Source organism: Nymphalis io, chromosome 2, assembly GCF_905147045.1.
Source record: "Nymphalis io chromosome 2, ilAglIoxx1.1, whole genome shotgun sequence".
NCBI lineage: Eukaryota > Metazoa > Arthropoda > Insecta > Lepidoptera > Nymphalidae > Nymphalis > Nymphalis io.
In genome coordinates, this window is record NC_065889.1 from 1,948,199 (window position 1) to 1,975,863 (window position 27,665).

Genomic DNA, 27,665 nt, shown 5'->3' on the forward strand with positions numbered 1-27,665 from the left:
CGTCATTACACACAACCGACCAAATATTTCATATCCTATGTTGTTTTTTTTTTAACTTACATTAGAAATTCACACTCACCTAAGATTCTGTGTCCTAACAAGTTAATGAGCCTCGTGACGACCACTGGGAATCGGAGCTTAATCGCGTTGAAGAGACCTTCTGGAAGCTTCGCTAGTTCAGAATCGCGGACCGCCATCACTGTCGTACTACGACGAGTTTGAGTCACCATTTCCACCTATAAAGAAAAAAGTACCGGCCTATTGATGCGCACAAGAAGTCCTGATTTAACATACAATTACTAAAAAATGATTATTCTATATGTAGGTAGTAATTCAAAACACCGTATTAGTTTGTATGAAATTTTGTAGTAAAAAATTTGACAATTTGTTTAAGACTTTCTTGTATATAAATGTCAGCCATATTTAAAATGCACCCACTAAGAGTTTTTCATAAGGAATGAAAATGTATGGGATGTGAAAGAATGAACTCCTCACTGAGATCAAAAAAGAAAATCCAATAAACCACAAGCCCATAAAGAATAAAATATTAACTTACAATACCAACTAAATCTCCCTTGCCGTATTCACCGACAAGTTCTTTTTTTCCATTGGGATGAGTTATGACGGAACGCAATCGTCCGCTGAGCACTATAAACGTGGATCCCGACTCCTCGTCTTGACGGTACACCGCTCGCCCTGATTCCAGGAATACCTAAAACAAAAATGCGTTTTTTTATCATGAATATTTATGGTCGATATTTTCGAAGAAATTCCTGCAAATAAACTACAAAAAAGATTTTTATCGTTAAAGCGTACAGAAAAAGTTATATACCCAAGTATTTTTTCAAACAATATGCAGGCAGCACCTTTTGAATTAGTCAAATTGTTTTTTATATCAACTCTATTCGCGCTAGGAACTTAATCAATGGTATTATATCCGCTATTATAACGTTATGTGATATGTGACACAAACCACCAGTTTCAAAAATGATAAGCAATGTCATATTTACTAATATCACTAAATACTAAACGCTGATTGGTCGCCGATTGCGTCATTGACTGCCATTGACTATATATATAATTTTAATCAGCATTTTAGAAACGAAAGGTCTTTGCTCCAAACGAATGTATTAAAAATCAAGATATTTTCTCACCCAATCCAAAGCGAAGTCCACTTGTCTAACAAAAGGCGAGAGACGACGCACGACCGTGTTGGCAATGTGCAACACCACTGATGGTCGCTCCCTCATGATGCTGTACACTGTAGTCTTGGACAGAAGACCGATACGGGAGAAATGTTTTGCTCGAATTGAGAAAAAGCTAGGCTCCCCAGTCAGTACTGCCAGACCGCCTTCGACTTCGCCTGTAACAAAAGGAGTTGTTTTTTATCAAACATCTAAAATTCACACCTTACGAAATAAAAGATTTTTCTAACAAGAGTTGGAGGTGCATTTTATTTAAAAAAAAAAAAAAAACAATTTTATTAATATCACAAACACACACACAACACACTCGTAAAGCCGACGTCACAGAATGACGTCATACACACAACTAGTAGCACTGTTGACAAAAAAATAATTATTATTTTCAAATGAAGTTAAATGGCTTAAATAAAAATCTTTATATAAGTTTAGTTACGTACATTACCAACATAGATAAAAAATAGACACATAAATATGATGCATGCTTTAAAATTATTATGTTCTCGAGTTATGTGAAAACGTTGCTATCCGTACTAAGCGGGTCTGACTCGAGAACGGTCAACTCGAAATGAACGACGTGTAGACATTTTCATGTTAAGCTTATGATACTTTGTACAGACAACGTCAGGCGTCATCACTCACTAATTACAATACAATAAAATAATTGTAGTAATAATACTCGTGCTAACAGATAAGTATAATCACAGATACAACATATTAGATGTCGCGGTGAGCAGTGCGATGACAGCGTAAGTAGGTTTCTACTTTTTGCCAGTATATATCGACGAAGGGACTTGCAGCCCGCGTCTATATCTTGTCTATGCTTGTCTGCATTTATATAAAAAAATACTCACCCGGATATGCAGTGAACATGTGCACTTCCCCCTCTCCCTCAGCGACTTTCTGAGACACGAGCAGAGCACCCGATAGCAGATACACGAGCGCCACGTCCTGATATATTAATTGATCTTATTAATAAATACTTAGCTGATTTCTTTTAATTTTTTTTATCTTATAAAAGGGAAATTATTTCGATATCCATATTTAAAACAAGATAAGGAAATAATTTTCAAAAATAGTGCAATTAAACTATTAAATTATTACAGGCGTTGAAACGTTAAGATAATTTCATTATTTTAATCGCCTTCTGATTACAAATAATATAAAAAAATCTCTTTTGTAAATTTAAAAGAAAATTAGTTGTTAATAGTTATATGAAATCAACTATATTTTGTTTATCTTGAGTTTATATATAATTGCACAGAAATATGCTTAGTTATATAATTTTTAACTTTTAAATATCCTATATCTCAAATGAAAGAATCATCACAATATCATATCAAATATATTTTATTAATTTGGTCTACAAAATTGTTCACAATATTATTATTATTAGTTATTAAAGGTTTTACTTAATTCATTATTAAGGAAATTCGGTCCACTCCATGTTTGGATAATTATTTTCTTATTGAAACTTTCCTCTAACCATAACTTTAGTGCATAATTAATAACTAATAATACTAACATTTTAATTAATAACTTTAAAATATAATTTATCAGATATAAGTCAAGAGTATATGATGACACGCGATAATTATGAAAAAATAATATTATTAATCTATGTACGGATGCATATGATTCATGGAGACGAAGGCACTAAACTATTATTATAAAAAGAGTGGTATAATGACGTATTTCTAGATTCCAGTTATGGGCTAAAGATGAATTTTTAGAGTATATGTAATGAGAAATTATCGACATATTTTTACAAAAAAATCACCACACTCTTTGAAAACAAATCACTCGGCACATCGTACATAGCTACCTGAACAATTTCCGGCTCACCCTTGACACTGTAATATAGCTTTTGGGGGAATCAAACGAAATACGTTAATAATGAAGTAAATTTTATTAAATAATTATAATAATTAGTATAATTTAGTAATCATTTGTTATTAGTAAGTTTTCATTGTAAAGCCTTTTCATCAAGCCGTTTTATAAGAATAGTATAACCGGTGTACTCAGTCATACACAGAAAGAACTTAACAATTTCTATTGCCAAAATATAAATGCGGATTCAGCGGAGAAAAGCAGAGAAGATACGAAACAATAACACTTATGCTAATCACATTACACGTTGTTTGACGATAGAAGGAATTCATCGCTAATGCTTCTAACGAGCCTGAGACAAATATATTCGATTAGGGTCGAAGCGATTTCTATAGTCGTATTCCGTCAATCTCTAATCACGGGACAATTAATTCATCTATGTTCAAGATCAAATGACGTTAGACCTAATTTTATTTAGCTTATCGTCAATAGATGGCGTTAGATGTATTTTACATCGCGCTATAAGAATGTTTTTTCCAAAGTACTAAGTAAGTTTTGTAAATTCATAAAGAGAGATCAATTACACTATTGAACGGTGGTTTTATTTTGAAGTCTCACAGTACCAATACTACCGGGTAACCCCAAACAATGTAACTTTAGTGTTCTATACAAAATTAATCGGCAATCGATGGTATATGGTAATAGTCTGAACCCAACGTGGTACGAAACGCGCGCCCCACTTTTTTCTTTTTTGCACAAAAGTTAAAATTGCATTATTGTAGATTGTGAAGTGTTGCTATATTGAATAAAAGTTTTGTTTTACCATCCAACTAACATTAGTTAATAATAATATCCTGGGACATTATTCACACACGGCCATCTGATCCCAAATTAAGCAGAGCTTGTACTATGGAAACCAGACAACTGATATACTACATATACTACTTTTCTTTTGTAAATACATACTTATATAAATAATTACACCCAGACTCAGGACAAACAGACATGTTCATGCACACAAATGTCTATCCTGGATGGGAATCGAACCCACAACCTTCGGCGTGAAAGGCAAGTACGTACCACCCGCGCCAATCGACTCGTAAATCAATTAGTATATAAACTATGTGAAAAGCATTTTTTTAGATCTATAGACAACTCAGTATTTATGTATAATATTATATATTATATAAACGGAACTAACCTTATGGCTCTCTTCCTTCATGATGTATGTACCAGCGGGCAGGTCTCTTACTTGAACATTCCCTTTCAGTATTTGATCGTCATCCAGACCCAACTCTTTGACGAACGCTTCCGTTGCTATTTCTATTAAGGCCTGGATAAGAAAATTGTTAAATATAATAAACCAATTAACATCGAATAAACTATTTATGTCTATCATTCTACATAGATTTGTAATGTAATAAAATCATGAAAAAATATTTAAATATATAAACTTCATGATTTATAAAAATAAAAAAATACATGTTAAAAATGAATGTTTACATTGCTTGAAATTAAGCCAAATAGAAAGGGAAAGATGCAGTACAAAACACGGCCTTATCGTTTAGAATATTATTAAACTAACTTATAAACTAAGATTCTTTATTTTATTGAAAGAAATATTATGAATGTTGTCAGGTTTGAGTCAATATACAGGGTTACAGGGTAATATGTCACGATCCTTTTAAAGGGTTATAGTTCAGGACAATAGCTATCAAATGACCCCCAAAATGCTTATGCAAAAGTGTATCGTTTTCGAGTTATTAATTTTTTAATATTTTTTTTATTTAAAGGATGTTTAAGATTCTAAAATTCAATAAAAAAAAAAATCAACGTATTTTCCCTATTTTTTTTTTGTATTTCTTGCTAGGGTACATCCTAGTTAATAATAACCAGTTATAAAACAAAAACAATCTTCAAGCATTTTTAAATTACAGATCCAAAACTGTACAACTTTTCGATTTTTAATTTTGATTCTTTAAGTTACTCGCAATTTTTTTGTAAAAATCACTATGGCTCTTATCGTGCGGATCATTTTAAAAACATCTGCGTTTCCTTAGCTATTCATCGGTACATAAAAAGTACAGTAACAATCATAAACTCAGGAGAAAATTAGATAACAAAGAGACCAGGTAGGAAATTCTAAGAAATGCTATTGTTAAGAAATTAAATCTGGATCAAAGACAAAAGGACCTCAATGCAAAGTAGTTAAAGATTATTTTTAATAGGGGTAATAGGTAAAAAAGGAGAGATAAACCAGAGCTGTTTGTGGAATACTATTATCAATTCCTTTGAATTTACCGTCATTTTTTCTAATTTCCTTTTATCTCATTTCTTTTAGGAATAAGAGTAATAAAACCTTGTCGGGGTACATAATACTCACTGTACTTGCACTGCTCGTATAGTGTGGACGCGCTTTAGTGAATATTGATCTCTTAAATTTTTGAAAAAAACCGCTTCGTTTACTGGACTCTGTTTCTTACAACTTCGTGACTCGGCAAGCTAAAAGGAATTTGTGATTTGTGTTTATGATAACTTGGCGCGTAAAAAGGACTATTATGGCTGCAGAACAAAATTCTTCTCGTCGTCCGTACTCTAATGAGGAATAACGTCGCAGCTGCTCGTCCGGAAATCGACGATTATACTCACGACGAGCAGCTGCGGCGTCACCGTTACAATATCCATAGCAAAATAAGATGTCAGCGTATTCCTCATTAGAGTATTTTTAAGCATTTTGGGGGTCATTTGATAGCTATTGTCCTGAACTATAACCCTTTAAAAGGATCGTGACATATTACCCTGTAACCCTGTATATACCAATAAACTATCACGGCTATACCACCAAACGAATTTGATGAAATTTGGTATGAAGTATATTGAATCCCGTTGAAGGTCATAGGCTACTTTTTATAGCTACATATATGCCCTCTTCCTCCCTAAAACGGGGGAGAAACCGTGGGCGAAAACTAATTTCTTATATACTCAAAACTTACTTTCGTAAATAGAGTAAATAATAAAGACATACCTGTTCATCCAAATTATCAGTATAATGCTTCTTAACCGAGGAACCTTCCCTGGGCCTTTGAAACGATGAGGTTGGCTGGACGTCGGGCTGCTGCTGAGCAGAATGGAAAATCATATTAATTTACCCTAAAACATCAGATATTTTTGCATTAATCATAAACTCAATCTAATCTGTTATGACAATATATGATCGATGACGGAGCGAGTAAGTCCATTAAATCCTAATCCACTCCAGCTTCAAAGGTTGTAGATAACCGGAAATACAGATGCCGGCAACGAATTCCACAACTTGGCCATTATGAAGATATTTCCAAAGATCTTATCAGTTCTTAGGTATTTCCACCAAAAGTTTCTGATAACATACAGTAAATTATATTCTGTAACAGCCTGTGCATATCCCACTATTAATAAAAAATCTTGCAGTTAGCAAATACTTTTAATGATCAATTATTCATAATCGCATGCATAAAACATAATCGGTTAGTATACGGTTACCTGTGGAGTGTTCTGTGGGGTGTTAGATGTGATATCGGGAACCATGTCTGGTCTCGGCTTCCTGCCCTGAATGTGGATAGGTGAAGACCCTTGACCCTCCTGCTATTACAGTTACAAATATCACTGTATGGCAGAATTATGAATAAATGAATATTTTTAACCGAACAATGGCAAAATTAATTTTGTTCACTGGCCTAATTTAATCGTTAAGTAAATAATCAATTAAGGTATTTGTTAAACCGTTATTAAAAATTAGTTTTACGTACAGACAATTAAGTTGTCATGTATTCATTCATTATATACATGCATCTCTTTCACTCACTCAGGTATGTAATAATCTGATTCATATTTCTACTCAACCAAACTTCCAATATACCATACAGGCTTTGGATTTGTGTAGAAAACATAATGACAATTTATTTATATATTCAAGTTTAAATTAAACCTAAGTGCACAGCTTTTATTAAAATAATTATACTATTAATATTTATTATATAGTTTTTTTTATACAGAAGCAAAAAGTTTTGATATTGTTTCATTTAATGCCTTTATTTTAAACTTTATAGATATTTATGAAATAATATTTTATGTATTTTTTTTTATTCAAAGAATCATGCGTAGCAATCTAGACACGCAGTATTGTGTTAAGCCAAGTTAGACCTTAGGCAATATATTATACTAAGTTGTAAGAAGAAATGATATTTTAATTTGTTATAAAATATTTTATGTTGTTACAAATAAATTTCAGGACTGACCATTGAACTTTACATTAGATCATCACCCACCCATTTAGATCTCACTTCTTTTGTCGTTTAAGTCAACAACCAAGGCATATATCATAATATTGAACTTGGCTCTCATTTCACATTTATGATTTTGATGGGATGTGTCTTACAGTTACAATGTGATAATAAAATTGTACGTATTTTTATATATTGTAAATTTTGTTAAAGTCAGAATTAAATCAATTCAATAAATAAATAAAACTACCCTTACTCTTGTCAGTCGAAGTACTTGTAGCGGAGCTACTTTAAAATCTAAATTATTAATACATATAATTAAATAATTTAAATACCGTTTAAAAATGTATACTTCATTACTAAATTCATATTTTGTTTTATGCTTTTCATTACCAATTCCTACTTTTGCTTGGCAACACCGAACATTTAAATGATTGATGACATTGGTTTTGTGTGAACATAAATCGTTACAAATTAAAACACTTCAACTATTTTAAACTCACACAAACACACATACACACACACACACAAAAACAAACAGATATCATTGTCATAATACCAAAGTTTTTATACTGTTTAATAATTAAAAATTGTTTCATTTCCAGCGTTATATCGTTGCTTTACTGCAAGAACTCATTAATAACAAAAACTTGGTTACTTACTTTAATTGTTTTTTTTATCATTTACTAGTTGCTTCCCGCGGTTTAGTCGCAATAAGCGTGATGTTATATAGCCCTTAAACTTTGTCAATAAATTGTCTTTCTAAGGCATTAAATTCAATAGGATTGATAAATTATTGTAAAAAAAACTGTTCAGCTTTAGAATATTAGTAAAGATTTACATAATAAACACAACAAACATAATTCACAAACACATTATACATAACTAAAATAACTACATACATGAAAATAAGTAGTTTAGGGGTTTTTTTATAGAATAGGAAGGCGGACGAGCATATGGGCCACCTGATGGTAAGTGGTCACCAACACCCATAGACATCGGCATTGTTTGAAATTTTAAACATCGCTTACATCACCAATGCGCCACCAACCTTGGGAACTAAAATGTTATGTCCCTTGTGCCTGTAATTACACTGGCTCACTCACCCTTCAAACCGGAACACAACATTACCAAGTACTGCTGTAGAATATCTGATGAGTGGGTGGTACCTACCCAGACGAACTTGCACAAAACTCTACCACTAGTGTTACCTCATATTCAATCTCCAGTTTTATGAGTTCTAACTATGTTTAAAATAAAGTGAATGGTACACATTAACAAACCATTCTCGAATTATTTCCATTCAATATTATATTAAATAAATTAATAAATAAGAATTTTAATCTTTGCAACTAAATATAATTAAAAATAGCTCAAAACCAAAATCCCAAAAATGCTATAGTTAATATAAATGTGTATATATATATAAAACTACTGAGCATATATACATAAAATTTATCCCAGAAGATGCAGTGGGAGTCTGGAAGTTTGAGTATATACTACATATATAATATTATTATATAAGTATAACTGCACTTCACAGTCTCACGTGCTTTAACAAACTTGAAATCCATTTTCTTAATTAAATATAGAAACAATAGTTTGTGCATTATAATCAAATGATCTTTATTATTAATGAATTATTGCAATAAGCCGAAACAGGAATTTCATTCAAAAGATCAAACTCTGAAGAGAACTGTTAATAATCAAACTCATGGAAAATCATCACTGTGAATAAAATGAAAATTTAACAACACACCAAAAAATATATATATATATAAATGTAAAGCTTACAAAAATTAAAAAGTATAATTATACCTCGATGAAAAAGAAATAGGATTAGGATAATTGTTATTAACTTACCAAATGTTCAGAAAAGGCTCGTTCACTGTGGTGAGGGGAGTGCATAGTGGTACCAGTGTCTACAACTTTACTGGTCTTCGCGGGAGATGGCATTGTAGTCGGACGACGTTTATCTCGACCCTGAAAAATAATTTAGAACATTGAAAATTACTTAACTGTAACATTTAAAGAAAAAATGACATTTATCAATTGTTATTTTTGACTTCCACATAGAGTTGATAACATTTAGAGCTATCAAATCATATATTGTCGTTTATGTTTAGTTATATAACCTGCAAGTATATAAATATTTTATAAGTAGCCCTATATTATCATTTATCTTAATGTTTTATGTTGAAGGCTAAGTGTGAAAGTATAATTGACAATGACGTAAAAAAATGTTTCATAATCTTACAATTTTGAAGAGTTTTCCAATTAAAATTATATAGGCAATTTTCCTGGTTTTTTTATTAAAATAATAAAATTAGACTAGAATATTCTAAAAAACATTACGATAAAAGAAAAGTAAAAGACTATAATCGTTACACAGTGTTGGACATAAGCCTTATCACTTCAGCAGAAGGTTTAAAGTTGAATACACTATGTTACAATATAATACAAAAGAAATATGAATTAGACAAACATGTATAAAGGTGAATAATTAAATACTTACAGGATTAACTAATTCGGCACTCAACCCAAGATACTGATGGAGAGCGGTAAAAGTCACCCTTTGTAGACGCACCATGATTATCTGGAAAAAATTATCATTTACATACCTATTTGAGTATTGATTACTTATATTTTTACATACTCTATTATAAAGCTAATTAAATTAAAGTGTCTGTATATGATTTTAAAATATCATATTTTTATTTTTGTCAGTATCTGTTTGCCGGGGATAATCTTCAAAGTGATAAAAACTACAATTCTTTTAGTAAGTCTCTGTACGATATTATAAAATACAAAAACCGTATTTTATATGTATTACTTAAAAATATTTTTTTGTTTTAATTTAAAGTTTAAGAAGTCCATAATTAATATATTAGTAAATATAAATTTAGTAATTATATAGTAAACAAATATCACTTGAAATCTCGATAACGATATGTGTGCAAAATTCCAAATTACTCGACAATAGAATTCCTGAAGTTGATGTAAATTTAATTGCAACATTACATTACTCAGAGTAAAAAAAAGGTTTTTTAAAGTCAACATAAAATTAACTTTTATATTTTTCTGTTTACAGACAATAATAGATACTTTCAAATACAGATAATATAACATACCTGTATTACCCTAACGAATATATCTGGATACTCTTTGAACACCTCCTGGAATGCTCTCATCGGCAGTTTTATCACTTGCGAGTCTTCTAATGCTTTTGCATTGACAGTTTTGTACGGTTGAGAATGACCCTGAAGACGAAGATATTAAAATGAACATAATTTTTTTTATTTATCGCAGCGCAATAAATATCAAATAAAAATAAATAAACGGCCAAAAACCACCTACGTTAAAAAAGTATATTAAAAGAAGGAGCACGGTTATACAATTAATTTTCTAATAGCATTAAGAATATTCAGTCTTTTATTTTAAACAAAAAAACATTAATACACCACATCTTAAGAGTTTACAAGGCCCTAAAGTAATTTGACGAGCCGGTTGGCGTGGTTGGTAGATAGCTGCCTTTCACGCCGAAAGTTGTGGGTTCGATTCCCACCCAGGATAGACATTTGTGTGCATGAACATGTCTGTTTGTCCTGAGTCTGGGTGTAATTATCTATATAAGTATGTATTTACAAAAAAAATAGTATATGTAGTATATCAGTTGTCTGGTTTCCATAGCACAAGCTCTGCTTAGTTTGGAATCAGATGGCCGTGTGTGAATAAAAAAATTGCTCTTGTTATGATATTGTTTTTAAGAGTTTAATTAAATTTTATAAGCGACTATTATTCTACATATTAATTGATTATTGTATTCTTCTTAAAATTTATAATTTGTAAATTAGCTAAAGACAATAATATTAATTGCTATCTAACACAGGCAATACGTAATATTGTATCTTGGTTTAATTTGTTGTTCTTTATTGTTTACCACCCTTGTGTTTTATATATTATATTTATGTATGTTAATCTTGTTTTCACAAATCTTTAAAGTGTATTGTATTCTTTTTTTGAGAAATAAATTCTTAAACCGTAATTGAAAAACTTGGAAATCTAAATTAAATATAAAATAGCTAGCTATATAATGAAATTTCGTACATATATATATAATTATAAGTTAATTTTTTTTCTTGTAAATAACTTTGAGCAGGTTTTTCTTTTATGTATTATAGAAATTTGACTTGCATTCACACCATATAAAAATCTCTTTTAATCAAAGTTAGAATTAAATCTAAATATTAAAAATCAAAAAATAAAAATTTTAAAATATTACTAATTGTGTAATTAAAAATGGCTGCCATATAAAAACTTGAAAACTACATGATTTTTAACTTTAATTATTTTTTATTTTTCAGGCTACAGTTATTATTTAACTGTTATATATAGTGTATATATTTACCGTTAGAACATCAGTGAAACTGAGCAGTGACGTCACACTCTCTCCGGCTCGTACAATCTTCAACGAGAGGCTGCTGCCGTCCTGATTCGTGATGTAAACATTGACGCGACCCGTTTGGACGACATAAACATTTTCGTCCGTATCGCCTGGAATTTAAACGATATCATTATGTTCATTTGGGGAAGAGTATGAATTATTTACTATATTACTTCAAAATCGAACCTAGGACATAGTTCACCTATAAATAGTTATAAAGACCTATAATTGCTTAGACATGGACAAGTATGTAAAGATCTTTACCAACAATATACTTAAATTTAGAAGGTCCATAATGCCATTAATAAGTAATACTTAATTATTCATATTAGTTTCCATTATTATTTTTATTTTAGTTTATTAATTTTTTATTCATTGTTTTTTTTTTTTGTTTTGTAACTTGAAATTTTGATTTGTCTTTTATTTGTTTTTTTTGTGCTATCATGTATCTGTGTGTACTTTGTTGGTGATCTAATAAATAAATAAAAAATAAATAAATAAATTATACTCCACATTCATACAGGCAAAATGATAAAGGTGTTTTTAAGTGAGATCAGCCAGAGCAGAACTGGTACTGCGCGGTACATATTATAGTATTTGCGTTATCACTCTCATAATCCGATGAGACCGCAAATTCGACTCGACCGGAACAAGAACCAACGATAACGAGGCATACGTGCTTGAGGCGTGAGGAGTACGTGCTTTCCGAACCATGGGAGTGTAAACAGTCAATTTTCAGACACCGTAATACTGATGAGCGCTTCTCGGCAGAAAAACCAAATAAAAGACCCTTAATACCAGTCAGGACCTCGGGATTTGACACACGAGGAAATCAAAGGGAAGAGACCACGTCACTCTGCAACGTCTCCCACAAAGTTGGCTAAAGGTCCTTAAGATTAACTGCCGAAATTCATTTAGGATTACTTAATTGTAATCAATTTTATAGCAACTCCCGCAACAAATATTTTAAATACTTAACAAGATACTGTAAACACCAGGAATGCCGAAATCAAAAAAAAAATCGTCGAATCTATTGTTATATACAAAATATATTTTTCACATAATTTACCGTTGCAATTTACACATTCTTGTCCGTTCAACAATCTCGTTTAAGATTTATTTCTTGATATTCGTCTTGAAGAACCAGATTCGTTTAAAAATAAACTCAAGCGTAAGCCATGCACATACACACACCGTTGCTTTTATAAATTTATCCTCAGAGCGGAACATCTTTTTATTACTCTTTATTAAAATTACAAAGAAATCCCATTGTAGATTATCTGAATTTTCTTATAAAAAAGTTAATAATATCATACTTACATTGTTATATAACATTCTTAGTCATTTAACGTTAATTAAAATCACAGCGTACATTATTCAATACTTTTACGAGCTAGTTTTAAATCGCCATAATAAATGATTCATCAAACATAAAGCTAACATCTAATCTGTATGTAAAGTCAAGAAACATTTTTACTAATAAAAATAAATAAACGCGAAGTAATTTATTAATTAACAAATGTTTTATGGGAACATAGTATTTTCGCAATTAAACGTTCGCGGTTCAGTCCGTTTCACATAAATATAATCTAAAGCCTTATAAAATCTGAGGCGTTTTTTTCCGAATTGCCAGTAGATTTTTGACACTCAACAAGTAAGTGTAACACTTCTATATTTAATGAAAATATCGATTTGACTCGATATTACGGTAAAAATGTATGGGCGTTTAATTTGAAATTTATGAAATTCGTACTTTTGTATGGGATTCAAGAAACTCACCGACTTTAAATAGAAATGAACCCGCCGGTAGGTTAAGTATTTCAGTGTGTTTGCAGAGCATAAGGAAGACTGGTTTCTCGAAGTGTCCAAATACTCGAATGCTGTGCAACATGTACAGCGCGTCCGGCGGTACTCGATCGTCGCTGGTCAAGTCTTCTTCTAGATATTCCGCTGGAGGTTCCAATACCTGATGTGGACAGAATAACTTGAATTTACGCCCGAACTGCATAATATATCTCATAAATATGGTAAGGTATTGGTCCTTGACAAGGTTTTTAGGAGTAATTTAGGAGTAACGTACGAACCATAGACAAAGCTGTAATGTATGTGAATATTGGCGATTAATAAATAGTTTTTATTGTATTGACATAAGTTTAGAATGTGTCATTTTTTACAATAAATGATATTGGCGAGTGTACATTTTTCTCTGAATATAACGAAAGCCACCACCAGGTGGATATTTTGTAATGATTTTAAATATAATAATTTACCTTGAGTTGCTCAGGAGCCGATTCCTTCTTGAGCTGTAACAGTTTCCTCGCGAACCTCATGACGGCGCGGCGTTTCCGGCCTTGTCCAGAATTTGAGATAGATTTGACTTTTCTCAACATCCGCCTCCCGTAGAAGAGCATTTTGTCCCGCTTTCGAAAACGTTTCGCCGGCTCTCCGGTCGCCGTTGTACCCGTACATCCTGAGAGCTCTAATTATGGAAAAACAAATTATGCCCTATTACAATTTAAGTAAAATAACGTAATACTAAGTAGTTTTATTTTAGACGTGACTTTATTAAAAGGGTTTAAAATTTATATTTTAAACTGTAATTTAATTGTAATTTGGATTTGAAAACAACAATATATTGGCTCAGATTGAACACGTCTTAATCAATTCAAAGAAATGTTTTAAATGAATGTTATCAAATACGATTTACTTTACATTTACATTTTAATTAAATATTTATAGAAACGGTGAAACAATAATCGAAGAACTTCCATAAAACAGTGTAAGGAAATTATTATAATGAATAATACGCGCTTCATATAACTTCCCGCTCTGAAGTTAGGCGTTCGGATAAGGCTGAACGGGTAAAGAAGTGAAATAAAGTATTTGCATCTTAATATGAAATCGTTCATTAATATAATGACATCGAAATTAAAATCTTATTTAAAAAGGCCTCTCGCATGACGGTTTACAAAAATGTTCCATTGGCGTTTATCTTACACAAAATAAACTCAAAGTCAACCACAAACAAACACTAAGATAACATCAACAGAAAAGCAGTAAGAAAATAAAAACAATTAATTGAAAACAATAACAATACGTAACACTTCCGTCACCCACTATCTAATGCGACCGGGACGCAAACAATTAATAAGTAGATACAGATACGCGACGCCATGTTCTGCTTGCCACGTATTTTAGTTTTGGACTTAATATTTCTACATACTTCAGAGCGGCAAAGTTACGTGACGAGAACAATACCCATTCCCGATTCTCTATGAATAGGATACACACACACTGACAATATTATAATCACATATGTTTTATTAGTATCGTAATGTACAATCACTTAACAGACAACTATTTATTTTATTATATAATAAACACGAGTAGAATATAACGTATTCTTTGTTTTATACTATTAAGTCTTGCTAAATAAATAAAGATTATTATTATAAAATATATAATATAATGTTTGAATTTAAAACCGTATATACCTTTTGAACGCCATCGTTTGTAATAATAGAAGAATACCACGAGAAGTGACACTATCACACAGCCGCAAAAAGACCACAGCAACTGGAAAAAAACAATTTTTATAAATAAATATGTTTTGTAAGATGATAAACCTTTTAAGCTTATCTAAAATACTCTTTTGATTGTATCAGTTCTATGAATTATACATTTAGAATGTAAATGCAGACCAGCAAATGGTCAACCAAAGGAGAAACTTTTTCTTGTTATGTTTTTTTTTATACTCTATTGTAAGACACAAACATTTAACTAAACAAATAAATTTGAATGTACAAAGAGAGGCATCTTCCAATTTAAAGTTGCTTTTAGCACTTGTGTGTGAGTACGTCTTGATTGTCCGAAGCGAGTTCGCACTGGACCGGGGCATATCCTCGCCGATTCTTTTTTCGGTCGAGGTCAAGACCAAAGTATTGCCATCAATGGCTATGAAGTTTTGGATGTAATCTTTTTTAAGTCAGCCACGTGCGTGTGGTAATGTCCTACCATACGTTGTTCTTATTCCACACTGTTGTTGAAAGTATCTTTTTTTTTAAAGAATAGGTAGGCGGATGAACAAATGGGCCATCTTATGATAAGTGATCACCAACACCCATAGACATAGGCATTGTAAGAAATGTAAGCCATCGCTTACATCGTCAATGCGCCCCCAATTTTGGGAACTAAGATGTTATATCCCTTGTACCTGTAATTACACTGGCTCAGTCACCCTTCAAAACGGAACACAATAATACCCAGTACCCAGACGAGCTTGCACAAAGCCATTAAAAATCTTTGTTATTGTTGTAATTTTGAATCAGGCAACATGAGCAGCGCCCGAGAAAATTGACGTTCCGAGAAAGTGTTGTACCGTAGATGCTTTACTATAAAACTGTCCGCGATTACTCTTGTCCGGACAATCGAACATTGCTTGTGCGACACGTAGGATGAACACTGAACCTCCATAGTGGTGTTACGAATGACTTCGTTTCTGACGTATTCAATTCTGTTTTTGGCATAGTAACATCATAGCAGAATATATTGTAGTAATAAAAACTATAAAGGGGCTTTCCGACGGAGCGATATACAATAATTCAATGAATCAATAAACGCATTTATTAAAACGCTGATATACTTATAACAATTGCAAAAATAAGTATGTCTGTTACATTATCACGTTACATTATATGTAAATATGTAGATAAATTGTACTCTAAGGAAGGACATAATAAAACATGTTATTTGAAATCTTAAAATGCTAAGTTAGAACAAGTATAATATTTAAATACCACGATATAATAATATGATAATACCACAAACTCTGAAATTAATTATAAACATCAGTTTAGGTATAATTATACCAATAAACAAATGTTGAATTCATTAAATATATACAAAAAAAAAAAACATGAGTTTATTCACTTTTTCAATGCCTGAAGATAGTATCACCCTTGCAAATTGAATTGGGCTTAATTTGATAAATATTAATGTATAAATTCCTTTGACCTTGTAATTTTAAAACAACGATAATTATCTTTGCAAGTCATGATAATAAAGCAGTATCTATAATTTAACTATTTTTCGCACACGTTTTCGTTTTAGGAAAATGTTCTTCCTTGGTGTTCAAGCTGCCTTTATACCAAATTTGAATGCCCGGCGTCTGGAAGTTGGAAATGTATAAACTCCCGTGCCTCGGAAAGCACGTAAAGCCGTTGGTTCTGCGCCTGAACTCTTTCCGGTCATGTCGGATTGCCGTTCCATAGGATTATGAGAGTTAGGGAATAGAGAGTGCAACTGTGTTTGCGCACACACTTGTGCACTATAATATCTCCTGCGTAGTTGGCTAATCTCTCTTGAGATTGGCCGCCGTGGCCGAAATCGGTCTGGAGGAAATTACACCAAATTTCATCAAAATCGATCGAATCGTTTAGCAGCGAAAGAGTAACAGACAGACAAGAGTTATTAAAATTAGTATTTAACATTTTTAATCCCAACAGAGCGAAATATATGCAAAAGAATATATGTAAAAATAAGTATGTAAAAACATCCCTTTATTTATTAACAATACAAAATTAAAATTACCGATATTTTGGACAGTTACAACATAGACGTGAACACAGAGTAAGGAACGATAGCTAGCTGTGTTAATTTGATATAATACTAATAAAAATTATGTTACGTAACTGTAATAAACTGTAATAAAAATGATACAAGTATATCGTTAAAACGATATTCAACATGATTAATATCATAAATTTTACATTTACGACAATCGCTTTGTGATTATCATGATTATACGAGCTGACCAGAGGATTTTATTTACTTTGGTATATTTTATTTAACCAAAAACCAACAAACCATTTCATTTTTTCTTGTAAAATAGATACTCGATATCTTCGTCGAGTATGATTGAGAAGCGATTTTCATTCCTTTTTTTTCCTGAAATGGCTACACTTGAAGTGGGGTTCCATTTAAATTTGTAGAAAAAATCCAGTGTTTACGGTTGAACCCGTTGTTTAAATTTAACATGACGGTTTCAGCCAAAAACAAGCTGTATAAGAATACTGACACTAAAATTATCTCAGTATGTATTGTAATGTTATGTCTTTGATTAACAAAAACTTATGTTTTTACGTACGTACGTTTATCTTTAATGATTAAAAAGAAAAAAAATAATTTAAGTAATATTATATGTATTTTTTTTGCTGTAAAAATCATAAAAATAACTATCTATCAAATAAAAACGTAATCTGAAATTCATCAGGGACTTGTTGAATGAAGTTGGATGAATTCGTTTGGTGTCAAAATCCAGACCCAGACCCATTGTTGACGAAAACCTGGGATCTATAATTGATGCAGAATTATATTGTACTCGTTTGATGTCGGCAAAATTATCGAACAAAATCCACCATAAAATATATTCGCTTATCAATCAGTAAGAGGGTACTCAATTTATTGCTAATTGATATAATATTTTAATTTCGTATAATAACCTTAAACCACTACATAGCTGATACATCTTACTAACTTATCGTCTTGGCGCGACTAACTATACCTATTGATAAACCAATAGAATTATCATATGGTGCTCCTAGTATAATCTTTATTACATTAACCATAAACACTATAATAGAATAACAAAATTTATCCAATGTACATATTCAACTATGGAACGTTGTGGAGGACGCTTTCGCAATAAAACAGCTAGTCGTTTATTCGGAAATTGCGAAAAACACATTTCAAGTTACCAGTTGTTTTCAATGCTCTAAAGCGAGATCATTAAGAAATAGTTTTTAATTTTATAGTTCTATAATAATACACAAACAACCTTGTTGAAGAAATGTTTTGTAATGGAAACATTTTTTAAAAATAATTGTGGAATAATAAGGATCGATAAAGCAAAGAACGCAAATTTCAAAAATGTATTAATAACTAATAAGTTGTTATATTTAGAGCTTTTCCACCAGGTTGTTCCAATGCAGGGGTATATGTGCAAATTCCTGCTAAAGGCAGTTTCTTCGCACCATGCTGCATTCCTTCACAGAAGAGCATGAAATAGATCAATTGTAAATGTAAATGAAACACATGAATATTTATTGACGCTTGCCTGGGTGACCAGTGATCTTTTGTTTTAGAGACATTAGGCCATTTGAACAGATTTAAACATATACTCCCAGCATAGCTATTTGTATTTGTGACTGGAAGTCTCTGGTTTTAAATAAATTCACCATTAATAGTTTATGCCGTTGGTAAACATATTATAGAAAACTGTGTATTCCAGCACATAAGACACAGACGTACTATACAGATCCAAGTAAATGTAAAAAATCCGAAATACAAAGTTTTAATAAAATAGAAAAAAATAGGTCACTGAGATTTTAATCTCTTCTCCTGGTATTTGTGAGAAAATATTGAGAAAATTCAGTTCAGAGAAAAATGTTATATGTTCTAACCACTGATGCACCTCATTTAATTAGTGTATACAAATATTCAAAAGAAGCTTAAGGTGTATAATTAACAATTATTTTAAAAATTTAATTTGCAAAGCATTAATCACTTTGTTTTTTTACACATGAGATGAATTAAACAATACACAAACCTACTTAAAAAGAGTCAATTTATTCAAAATTAAAAGGCCTAAGTAGAAAGACAATTAGGACCTTGAAGACATTAGTTATTTCTCATATGTAATTGTTAACATGTTCATGTTAGGTAGCTACTTTAAAAAAACAATAACAAATTGTTTTAAAATAGCAATTTTTATGATTTATTTTTAAATAAAATATTATACATATCTTTTTTTATTGTTATAATTATTTAATAATCTTTTTAAAACTCTATCTATCTAATTTATAAATATGTAAAGTAATAATTCATTTATTCATTTATTCACTGTTCAAAAAGTAAAATAAGTACAAATTCTTTCAAATGAGATGAGAAAACTTTTGAATACAAAAATATTTTTTATATATTTAAAATATTATAAATAAAGAGCAATTTGCAGTTTGAAATTAACTATATTGATATATTTTTAGGATAAAGTCTTTATTCTAAGAAATATAATTTAAATGTATATATAATTAAATTTATGGCTATGGTTTTACTACACTATCGACTTTACGAAAAATAAATAGTTACTATAACAAATGTTTTTAAACTTGAATTATTAATGTTATCTTTGACAATTCAGAGTATAAATTAATTTTTATTGCAATTATTTAAACAATATCGCAGTCATGACAAATTTATATCTAAAATACAAACTGTAATTCTCAGTAGGGCTTTAAAAAAATAGTAGTTTATTTTTTATTCATCAATTACTATAGTGCTATTTTTTCAACTTCCTGGTTGAGCCCAAGGATGTTTATTTCAATTCTATGCCAAACTATTATTCAACTCTAAAAACTCACTTTTTTATGAAATTTACACGCGTATATTTAATTTAAACGCTTGTTATTATTCAAAAATATACCTAAAATACAACTAAACAAAAGACTAGTAAAATCAATAACTCACTTGATTATCTTGGAAACTGTTCGTCCACTCCGAGGTCCATGTTTTAACAGCAAACATGTCCGTTTTATCATGGATGTTATTCAAGAGGCCGACCACATCCATTTTTGTTTTGATTCAATTTTCATTAGAATATATTTGAGAACAAATCGCCATGTCCAAGCACATTCAGCTACCAATCACTAATCAGCTGTTTTGCACAATGACAATACGCACTACAAAGGCTGTGGACAAAAAGCAATAACCAAGTACATTTACACTCTTGCATTTTAAAATGTAAGCATCGCACGACATAGACAAAGATTTTTCGAATAAATAGTATTAAAAAATAATTTTATTCCAAGCGAAATGTATTAACTTTTTTTATATAATAAATATAATTAAGATAATTCCTATATTTAACGAAGGCTACCAAAATTTATAAGCGCCTAGTCTTTTGTCGCTTCTTATAATTTGCCTCGTTGGTTTATTTATTGAAGGTATTATTTTAAAATATGTTTTCATTTATAGTCAGGAGAAAGAAAAGCATGTACAACCGTTGTTTCTGCACCTGATCTCATTCGGGCCAACCCATAGGTCTCAGAGAGTATAAATGTGTTTTCAGACACTCTTTTTCACTGTAATATTTACTGCGCAGTCTGTATATATATTATCATAGATAAAAATTTTACAATTTTTAATTTTACAAGTTTTACAATGAAAAGATAAATCAATGTAGTTGAATGTCCAATTTAGTTTTTACTTAACTTTAAGAATAATTTTAAATAAATGTTAAACGTACCCACGAATAAAAAAGCTTAAAACACTCAAAATCTACATAAAAAATCCTACTTCATTTATTCTGCATAATACTACCTTATCACGTTACTTTTCATCCATGCAAGCCGAGAGTGTGTATTATATATTATGAACGAAATATCTTCCAACTCATACCCGGTTACGCTACTCATTCTTTAACAAAAGTCAATAGGTGTAAGTCTTCTCTTTAGAAAATTGAGACTTTAGTTCAATTCGTACTTCAATGTCATTCCTTCATTCCTGTTCATTCAATTCTTTCACAAAGACGTGTTTTTAGAGTGTAAGGAAAGTCTTTATAATTTGAGAATACTGATTATTGTGCATTTTCTTTCTATAGATTAATTTGAACACAAGGTAATATATTTTATTTTTGTTGTATTAAAAAAAGAATATTACTTAAATCGAAGAAGCTAAAGAAACAATATGGCGGCCTACATTTAATACAAATGATTTTCTTTACAGATGTCTCGCTATCGAGAATGGGATCTCTCTTGCAAAGTTTATGTCGGTAACCTTGGTACAAATGCTTCTAAATATGAAATAGAGAAAGTGTTTTCAAAATATGGAAGTATAAGAAATGTGTGGGTGGCACGAAATCCTCCTGGCTTTGCTTTTGTTGAATTTGAAGACCCACGTGACGCCGAAGACTCCGTTCGTGGTCTAGATGGAACGTAAGTATCAATATCGACTTCGATTAGATAAATATATGCAAAATTATCAATTATTAATGTAACATTAGAGTAGACGCCATATTGTTAAGTCGCCATTTTGGTTTAAATCTAAAATTCCACATAATTATAACCTCCGTCTTAACCATAACATCATTAGTAATTCACAAATAAAATTTAGTTACTTTTGGTAGAGCTATCAATTAAGACATAATTTCTAGTAATACAACAAATACATCGGAAAATAATTTTTGCACGCTCCTTAGATCCGTTCCACCTTCAATGTGAAACGCTTGAGTCATAAGTGTGCTACAACATGATACCTCCAAGCTAAGACTGAGATGAGATTTTTTTCTTAAATTTCTCTTGTCTTGGAATGGGGAACATTTTTTTAAAACTTTAACAACCTTTCAAGCCTTAGGTTGCATCGAAGCCTAAACTTAAGAATGATAAGGGCTTCATAAAGATAATTTTGAATCGCATGTTGTGATTCAATTAAGTTTAAAAGAAACAGTATCAGTTAGGATTCAATATAAATTATTGTATTACAATCGTTCATTACAAAAATATTACACCAACCCTATCACAAATTAGTCAAAATCCAGCCGCGTTTATTTAATTACATTTTTACTGAATTCAATGATTTTATAAATTACACTTTTGCTGGATAGACGTTGCTGTGGAACAAGAATTCGTGTTGAAATGTCCAATGGTAGAACACGAAGAGATAGACGATACTCCAGGTAAGTTAACATATATTTTATGCAAGTTAAATTAATATTGTCTTGAGCCATGACATCAATGCATTTTGATTAAAATATAAAATTAAGTATATATATATAAAAAGTTTATTCGATCGATGTATTGGTGTCTGGTGAATATTAAAGTATCTATTACCCTAATCCATAGCAAAATTCACTTTTTAAGGCTCGCTTTCAATATTAAAAATTTTGGTAGATTTAGACTAATTCAAGAAGGAGTAACTAAATGTGGTGGGTGTTGGAACGTTTGCAGGTCCATTTTATCAACCAACCACCAACACACCAACGACCTCACCACATCTCTTCACCACAACTACGGCTTCTTTACCAATAAGACATCCGCGACCGTCGCTCGCAACTACATCCCGCTCAACTTCTGCGATCGGCTCTCCAAACTACTACGCGCAGCTGAAGCCTTCACCAACTGCGTCCCCTCTATCCTCTTAACGGCCATTACCTAAATCCTGAAACTCCTAAACACCTGGACCTAAAATATTACTAATGAGAGCCACATAGTAGAAACCTTCAATATCCTGTGTATCATTGCAAAATCCTGATGCTTCACGTCTGCACACTTACGTCGTCACCGAGGCACCGAACTAGACACCGACTTACGGCGATCAACTTGTCCCCGTGTCCGCAATTCGTTATTGAAACTCCCGGTTAAAGTCATCATTCGAAGATCACATTGAAACTTGCTCCGCCTCGGTATTCGAACCCCCTTCGGCCTCACAGCAGACCTCACAACGCTCGACGACCAACAGGCTCACCAAGTCTCGGTACTTTTTGAATCCTATACTTAGCACTGCCTTACCTTTTACCTGTATCTAGAATTAGAAAGAATAACGGTTTTTCGAGCGAAATTAAACAAAACAAAGAAATGCAGTAAATTATTTTTTTATTGAACATTTTATGTAGAGTATCTATTAAGTGATTTGAATACTTAGTGCTAACTTTCCCCGATACTTTATACTTTTCATTATTACTACACGAAATTGACAGACATTGTAGCAAATCTTTATTTATCTAATTCTCTTTTCATAAAGTGGTTCAAACTCTGTACTAAACAGAATCACATGAGACAAGTGGCACATAAATTGGAAGTAATCTCTGGATGTGTACATTTTTTAATGGTATGACATATTCAGATCCCGCAGCCGTAGCCCACGTCGGCGCTCATACTCGCGCGGCCGATCCGGCTCCCCACGGCGGTCGCCATCAGTACGACGTCGCTCCCCCTCCGTGCGACGCTCACGGTCGCGCGACCGACGCAGCCGATCAGATAGCAAGAGCAGGTATATAAGTCCAGAGAAAAGCCCCTACCGTCGCTCCACATCACGTTCCCGGTCTCGAGAACAACGCAGCAGATCAGACAGTAGGAACAGGTAATTTAAGTTTGATGTTTACTAATGTAATAAACAGTCAGCCAGCATTATCTACATTGGGACCACATGTCCTCTCTGCACAACTAATTATCAATAACAGGTATTAAACTGTTGTGACTTAGTATGTTTTGGTTTTTTTTTTTATTATATTCACTGTATTTTTGTAGTATTGTGCACCATAATTCATTTAGAACAAAATTGATTACATGTATAACAAGCAGATATATTAGACAAATACATTTATTTTTCAGATACTAAACATATTGGAAGTTTGAACAATGGTGATAACTGTGGACAATTTTGATGAACTGTATTATAGTGATGAAAGTGTATTGAGTTTGAGCGTGTATTCAGAGATAGTGTTACTACAGCTTTAGTCTTCATTTACTTGTAAAATCTTCATTTTTATAGTAATATAAATGTATGTTTGTAATCAGTCAGTGTAATGTATTCAGTCTTCGCTCACTATTCTCTTGATAATAGGTTAAATACTATTAAGAAAATAAAAAAATTCGAGATTTTATATAATTTGTTTTATTGTTTCATAAAATTCGTATTAAAAATAATGTCAACATTTATATATTTTAAAATTGATTAGGTTAACAGATTTTATAAATAACTTCTATATTTTATATATAACTATAATAATGCTTATTAAATAGTTTTCTGTTTTGTATTGTATCTACTATCATTAATACTAACTGGCCTTTGTTTTCTCTCAGTAAAAAAGTCAAAATAGAAATATGTTCCTGTGATCACAAATACTGTGCCAATAATATGAAGAACTGTTAGATTGTTCTCAAAAAATACGGATGAAATTAGCAGAGAGATAAACTTCCTTAATGTTAATATAAATGTCACAGTCAAAGATGTTTCCTTAGTAGCTAATTCATGGACGGAACGTGTGCAATAAAATTGTGTTAAAATATTAATTGCAAGAATTAACCAACACATTGATGTTAAAGTGAAAACTGTATCGTAGAGTTGTATGTACATTCCTAAGAACAAAGGCAGGGGTAATGAATGAGTATAGAAGAGCATCTGAAACAAAAATAGTTTCTATATTCGTAATCTAACAAAATAATAAGATAAGCGGACTGCTTAGAAGCTGTAGCTTAGTAATATTATAAGGATATGGCAAATTAATACCATTATTCCGGTCAGTATTCGCTTGTCCTTGTGTATTTCAATACAAAATAAAAAACAGAGAACAGTAACCATAATGTATGTATAGTAAGATACATTTAAAATTCATTAAATTAATTGTTACTATACCTAATTTATAACCAATTCAAGACTAATCACTGATGGTGAATTTTGTGTTAGTTATTTTTAATTGTTTTTATTCTTACACACTTCTATAGTTTAAATCACTATTTTAGTTTCACGATAGAACGCGAGTTTATAACGTCACTGAGCTACTGTTACAAACTTGTGACCCAGCAGATGGCTGATATTTTTTTCGACGAATTGTGAAGGGCAATCATTAAAGAAAATATGTCAACACACAGTAACATATCCCACAGCTAGGCTAAGGCCTACTGTCGTTTTTTGAGGAGAAAAGTTTAGAGCTTGCTCTGCCACACTGCACTCCAATGTGGGCTGGTATACACACATAGTAAATTTTCATATGCCACTTGCAGGTTTCCTTACAATGATTTTTTTTACCGCCGAGTAGAAGATGAATTAAAAGATGACGAAGACCTATAGCTTCATATTTTATAAATTTTTGATTTTAAAGTTAAAAGAAACATTTTACCACAAAAATGAATTAATATTAACAATTATAAAATATATCATAATTGTTGACTATATGCAAATCACTGTATTCTGTAAGGTTTTATTATTGTTTTGAATTTATTTAAATTAGTATTATACAAATATGATTATCGAGATTAAGGATTTAAATATTCCTGCAATATGAATTAATTTATTAATTATTCAAGAAGGCAACAAGCACTTTTGGATTGCTTTTTCAGAAGATAAAATTTTAAGTTACCTTCAACAACTGTAAATAAGCCACCCTCTGTACGAGGGTGAGTGGCTAGTAGCTTAATTCATTAGGCTTCACTTGTGTGTACTATTTGCTTTATCGATCTTATTATTAGGTTCGAGTTAATATAATGTAAATATTTTAATTCTAATCATATTTAAAATGAGATTAAAATATTATAATCATAATAAAAATGAATTTGAAAATACCTAGTAGTTAATAAATAATTTTCATTCTGTTGATAAGTTATATTTAATCCATTTTATGTTATTAGAATCTTCATCTATTAGGAATTACATACACGCACAGATATATGTTAAATTCCAATATTAAGATTTTGATGATTTATAATATAAAAATAATTGTTCTACATACCTCTTCAGGATGTTTTCCATATTTATTAAACAATATCTCTTGCTGCAAACCCACGAAAGCACCAACTATTAGCATAGATAATAGTATTGATACTCCTAAGCACCAGTGCAAAAACTTTCCCTTACTATTCTCAACTACTGTTGCACCCCCATATGTTGCAAGTGATACTCCAATACTGATGATCACTGAACCAATCATGGCATTTGTTCTTGGTTTTTGTTTTTTTACATACCAAGATACTAACATACTGGCTACTGATGATGCAGATCTAAAATAAAAATATAGAAAACAAAAAAAAAATTGATATTTTCTTGCATTATTAATGCTTGCTGCTATGATATTATTGTATTGATGTTTTCGCTGTCTGGTGTAAATTGGAATATAAGCTTTTTATAAATTAATTTTGCTTATTTTATTAACACAACAATTTATAGGAAGTATTTTATCTTCGACAAAATAAGTTATTAATAATTTCTATAAGTGCATGTTCTCTAGCTTATAAAGACAATTTAGTTAGCAATGATGGGTTACCTTATAATCATATGAAGTGTTGAAGGAACATGTAAAGCATACACATAATTATTGGCTACACTAGTAACAAAAAATAAGGATATTAATAAAAAATATTGCCTTAAGGGAATTTTCGGTTTAAACTGAAACAAGTTATTAAAGTGATGAGTTACTTAAAACACTTTTTTAAATCAAAACATTATCATTAATTCTTACCATACTAGATTTCAATGATATAAAACCCTGTAAGGTAATGAAGACAAATTGAAGAAAAGTCACTAAATTTGCACTCTTTGGAGTTCTCGCCATTAAAATTTCCATTAAAAAAGCATTTAAACAACAACCTATAAATACTTTTGTGATGATTTTGAAGTTAGCCATTTTATTGGTTATATATTACTTCTACTAACTTGAAAATCAATTTTAATCGATTAATTTGGACGCATACAAATAAACTCTAATTTAGTAAAACAGTGAAAAATCACACGATTATTTCGCCAATGTCAAGGATTGTGTAGAAATGAAGGAGATTGATCGGTGGTCGAGATTAAATCACCGTTAAAATTGGCAAAACAAGCATTTTAGTTAAATTTTCTTTATTAGTGCATTACATTCACAATAGAAATGTATAAACAAAATAACAAATCTGTTATTCAACTCAACTGCCAAGTGCCAACGTCATTATACTGTCACATATGAGACATGCCGTGTGTCATTTTACTTACAAGACGTCACAATGCCGAAATAATCTGTGCTCTATTGACGAACAAAATCATACAGTAATCTTCATATTAAAATTATTTTTGAGAGAATAAGAAACTTTTATCTTCATGAACTTAGTCTGTCGCTTATATTTTTTTCAATAATGAATAATAGTCCTTATTGATTTATGCAATCAAATTTTATTATAATACACACGT

General features: G+C 31.0%; 3 protein-coding genes and 1 non-coding gene across 14 annotated transcripts in view; 2 read left to right on the forward strand and 2 right to left on the reverse strand.

Moving 5' to 3' along the window:
- The window catches only part of LOC126777064 (neuropathy target esterase sws), a 35,130-nt gene extending 14,667 nt beyond the window's left edge, over positions 1-20,463 (reverse strand). For 4 of the 9 annotated variants that reach the window (XM_050499940.1, XM_050499974.1, XM_050499930.1 and 1 more), the window contains exons 1-16: positions 20,259-20,463; positions 15,230-15,311; positions 14,006-14,214; positions 13,515-13,701; positions 11,700-11,845; positions 10,423-10,551; positions 9,807-9,887; positions 9,155-9,274; positions 6,552-6,653; positions 6,058-6,150; positions 4,234-4,365; positions 3,028-3,066; positions 2,057-2,153; positions 1,155-1,363; positions 557-712; positions 80-236 (exon numbers count right to left, since the gene is read on the reverse strand). In XM_050499940.1, the coding sequence (XP_050355897.1) occupies positions 80-236; positions 557-712; positions 1,155-1,363; positions 2,057-2,153; positions 3,028-3,066; positions 4,234-4,365; positions 6,058-6,150; positions 6,552-6,653; positions 9,155-9,274; positions 9,807-9,887; positions 10,423-10,551; positions 11,700-11,845; positions 13,515-13,701; positions 14,006-14,214; positions 15,230-15,311; positions 20,259-20,360 (2,041 nt within the window). In that variant the 5' untranslated portion in view covers positions 20,361-20,463. The remainder of the gene's footprint in view (positions 1-79; positions 237-556; positions 713-1,154; positions 1,364-2,056; positions 2,154-3,027; positions 3,067-4,233; positions 4,366-6,057; positions 6,151-6,551; positions 6,654-9,154; positions 9,275-9,806; positions 9,888-10,422; positions 10,552-11,699; positions 11,846-13,514; positions 13,702-14,005; positions 14,215-15,229; positions 15,312-20,258) is intronic. The other 5 variants (XM_050499958.1, XM_050499949.1, XM_050500000.1 and 2 more) reach the window with 5 other exon arrangements.
- Positions 20,464-21,219: 756 nt separating this feature from the next.
- On the forward strand, positions 21,220-24,400 carry LOC126777752 (RNA-binding protein 1). 3 transcript variants are annotated; one of them, XR_007670093.1, is made up of 5 exons: positions 21,220-21,407; positions 21,516-21,724; positions 22,393-22,464; positions 22,736-23,261; positions 23,631-24,081. XR_007670093.1 is itself a non-coding variant. In XM_050500889.1 (5 exons), the coding sequence occupies exons 2-5, from the start codon at positions 21,516-21,518 to the stop codon at positions 24,123-24,125; spliced, it is 525 nt and encodes a 174-aa protein (XP_050356846.1). In that variant the 5' UTR covers positions 21,222-21,407; the 3' UTR covers positions 24,126-24,400. The 3 variants fall into 3 exon arrangements, 2 of the variants coding, with proteins under 2 accessions (XP_050356846.1, XP_050356847.1); XM_050500889.1 differs by lacking the exon at positions 22,736-23,261 and adding an exon at positions 24,119-24,400 and having other exon boundaries at positions 21,222-21,407; positions 23,631-23,867; XM_050500890.1 differs by lacking the exon at positions 22,736-23,261 and adding an exon at positions 24,119-24,400 and having other exon boundaries at positions 21,222-21,407; positions 23,631-23,777.
- Positions 21,974-22,108, forward strand: LOC126780106 (small nucleolar RNA SNORA53). Its single transcript, XR_007670432.1, has one exon. It is a non-coding gene; the product is annotated as a small nucleolar RNA SNORA53 (small nucleolar RNA).
- Positions 24,401-27,397, reverse strand: LOC126777581 (UDP-xylose and UDP-N-acetylglucosamine transporter-like). Its single transcript, XM_050500652.1, has 4 exons — positions 26,962-27,397; positions 26,767-26,888; positions 26,236-26,503; positions 24,401-24,908 (listed from the first exon to the last, which is right to left on the reverse strand). The coding sequence occupies exons 1-4, from the start codon at positions 27,124-27,126 to the stop codon at positions 24,522-24,524; spliced, it is 942 nt and encodes a 313-aa protein (XP_050356609.1). The 5' UTR covers positions 27,127-27,397; the 3' UTR covers positions 24,401-24,521.
- Between the last annotated feature and the right edge of the window lie 268 nt (positions 27,398-27,665).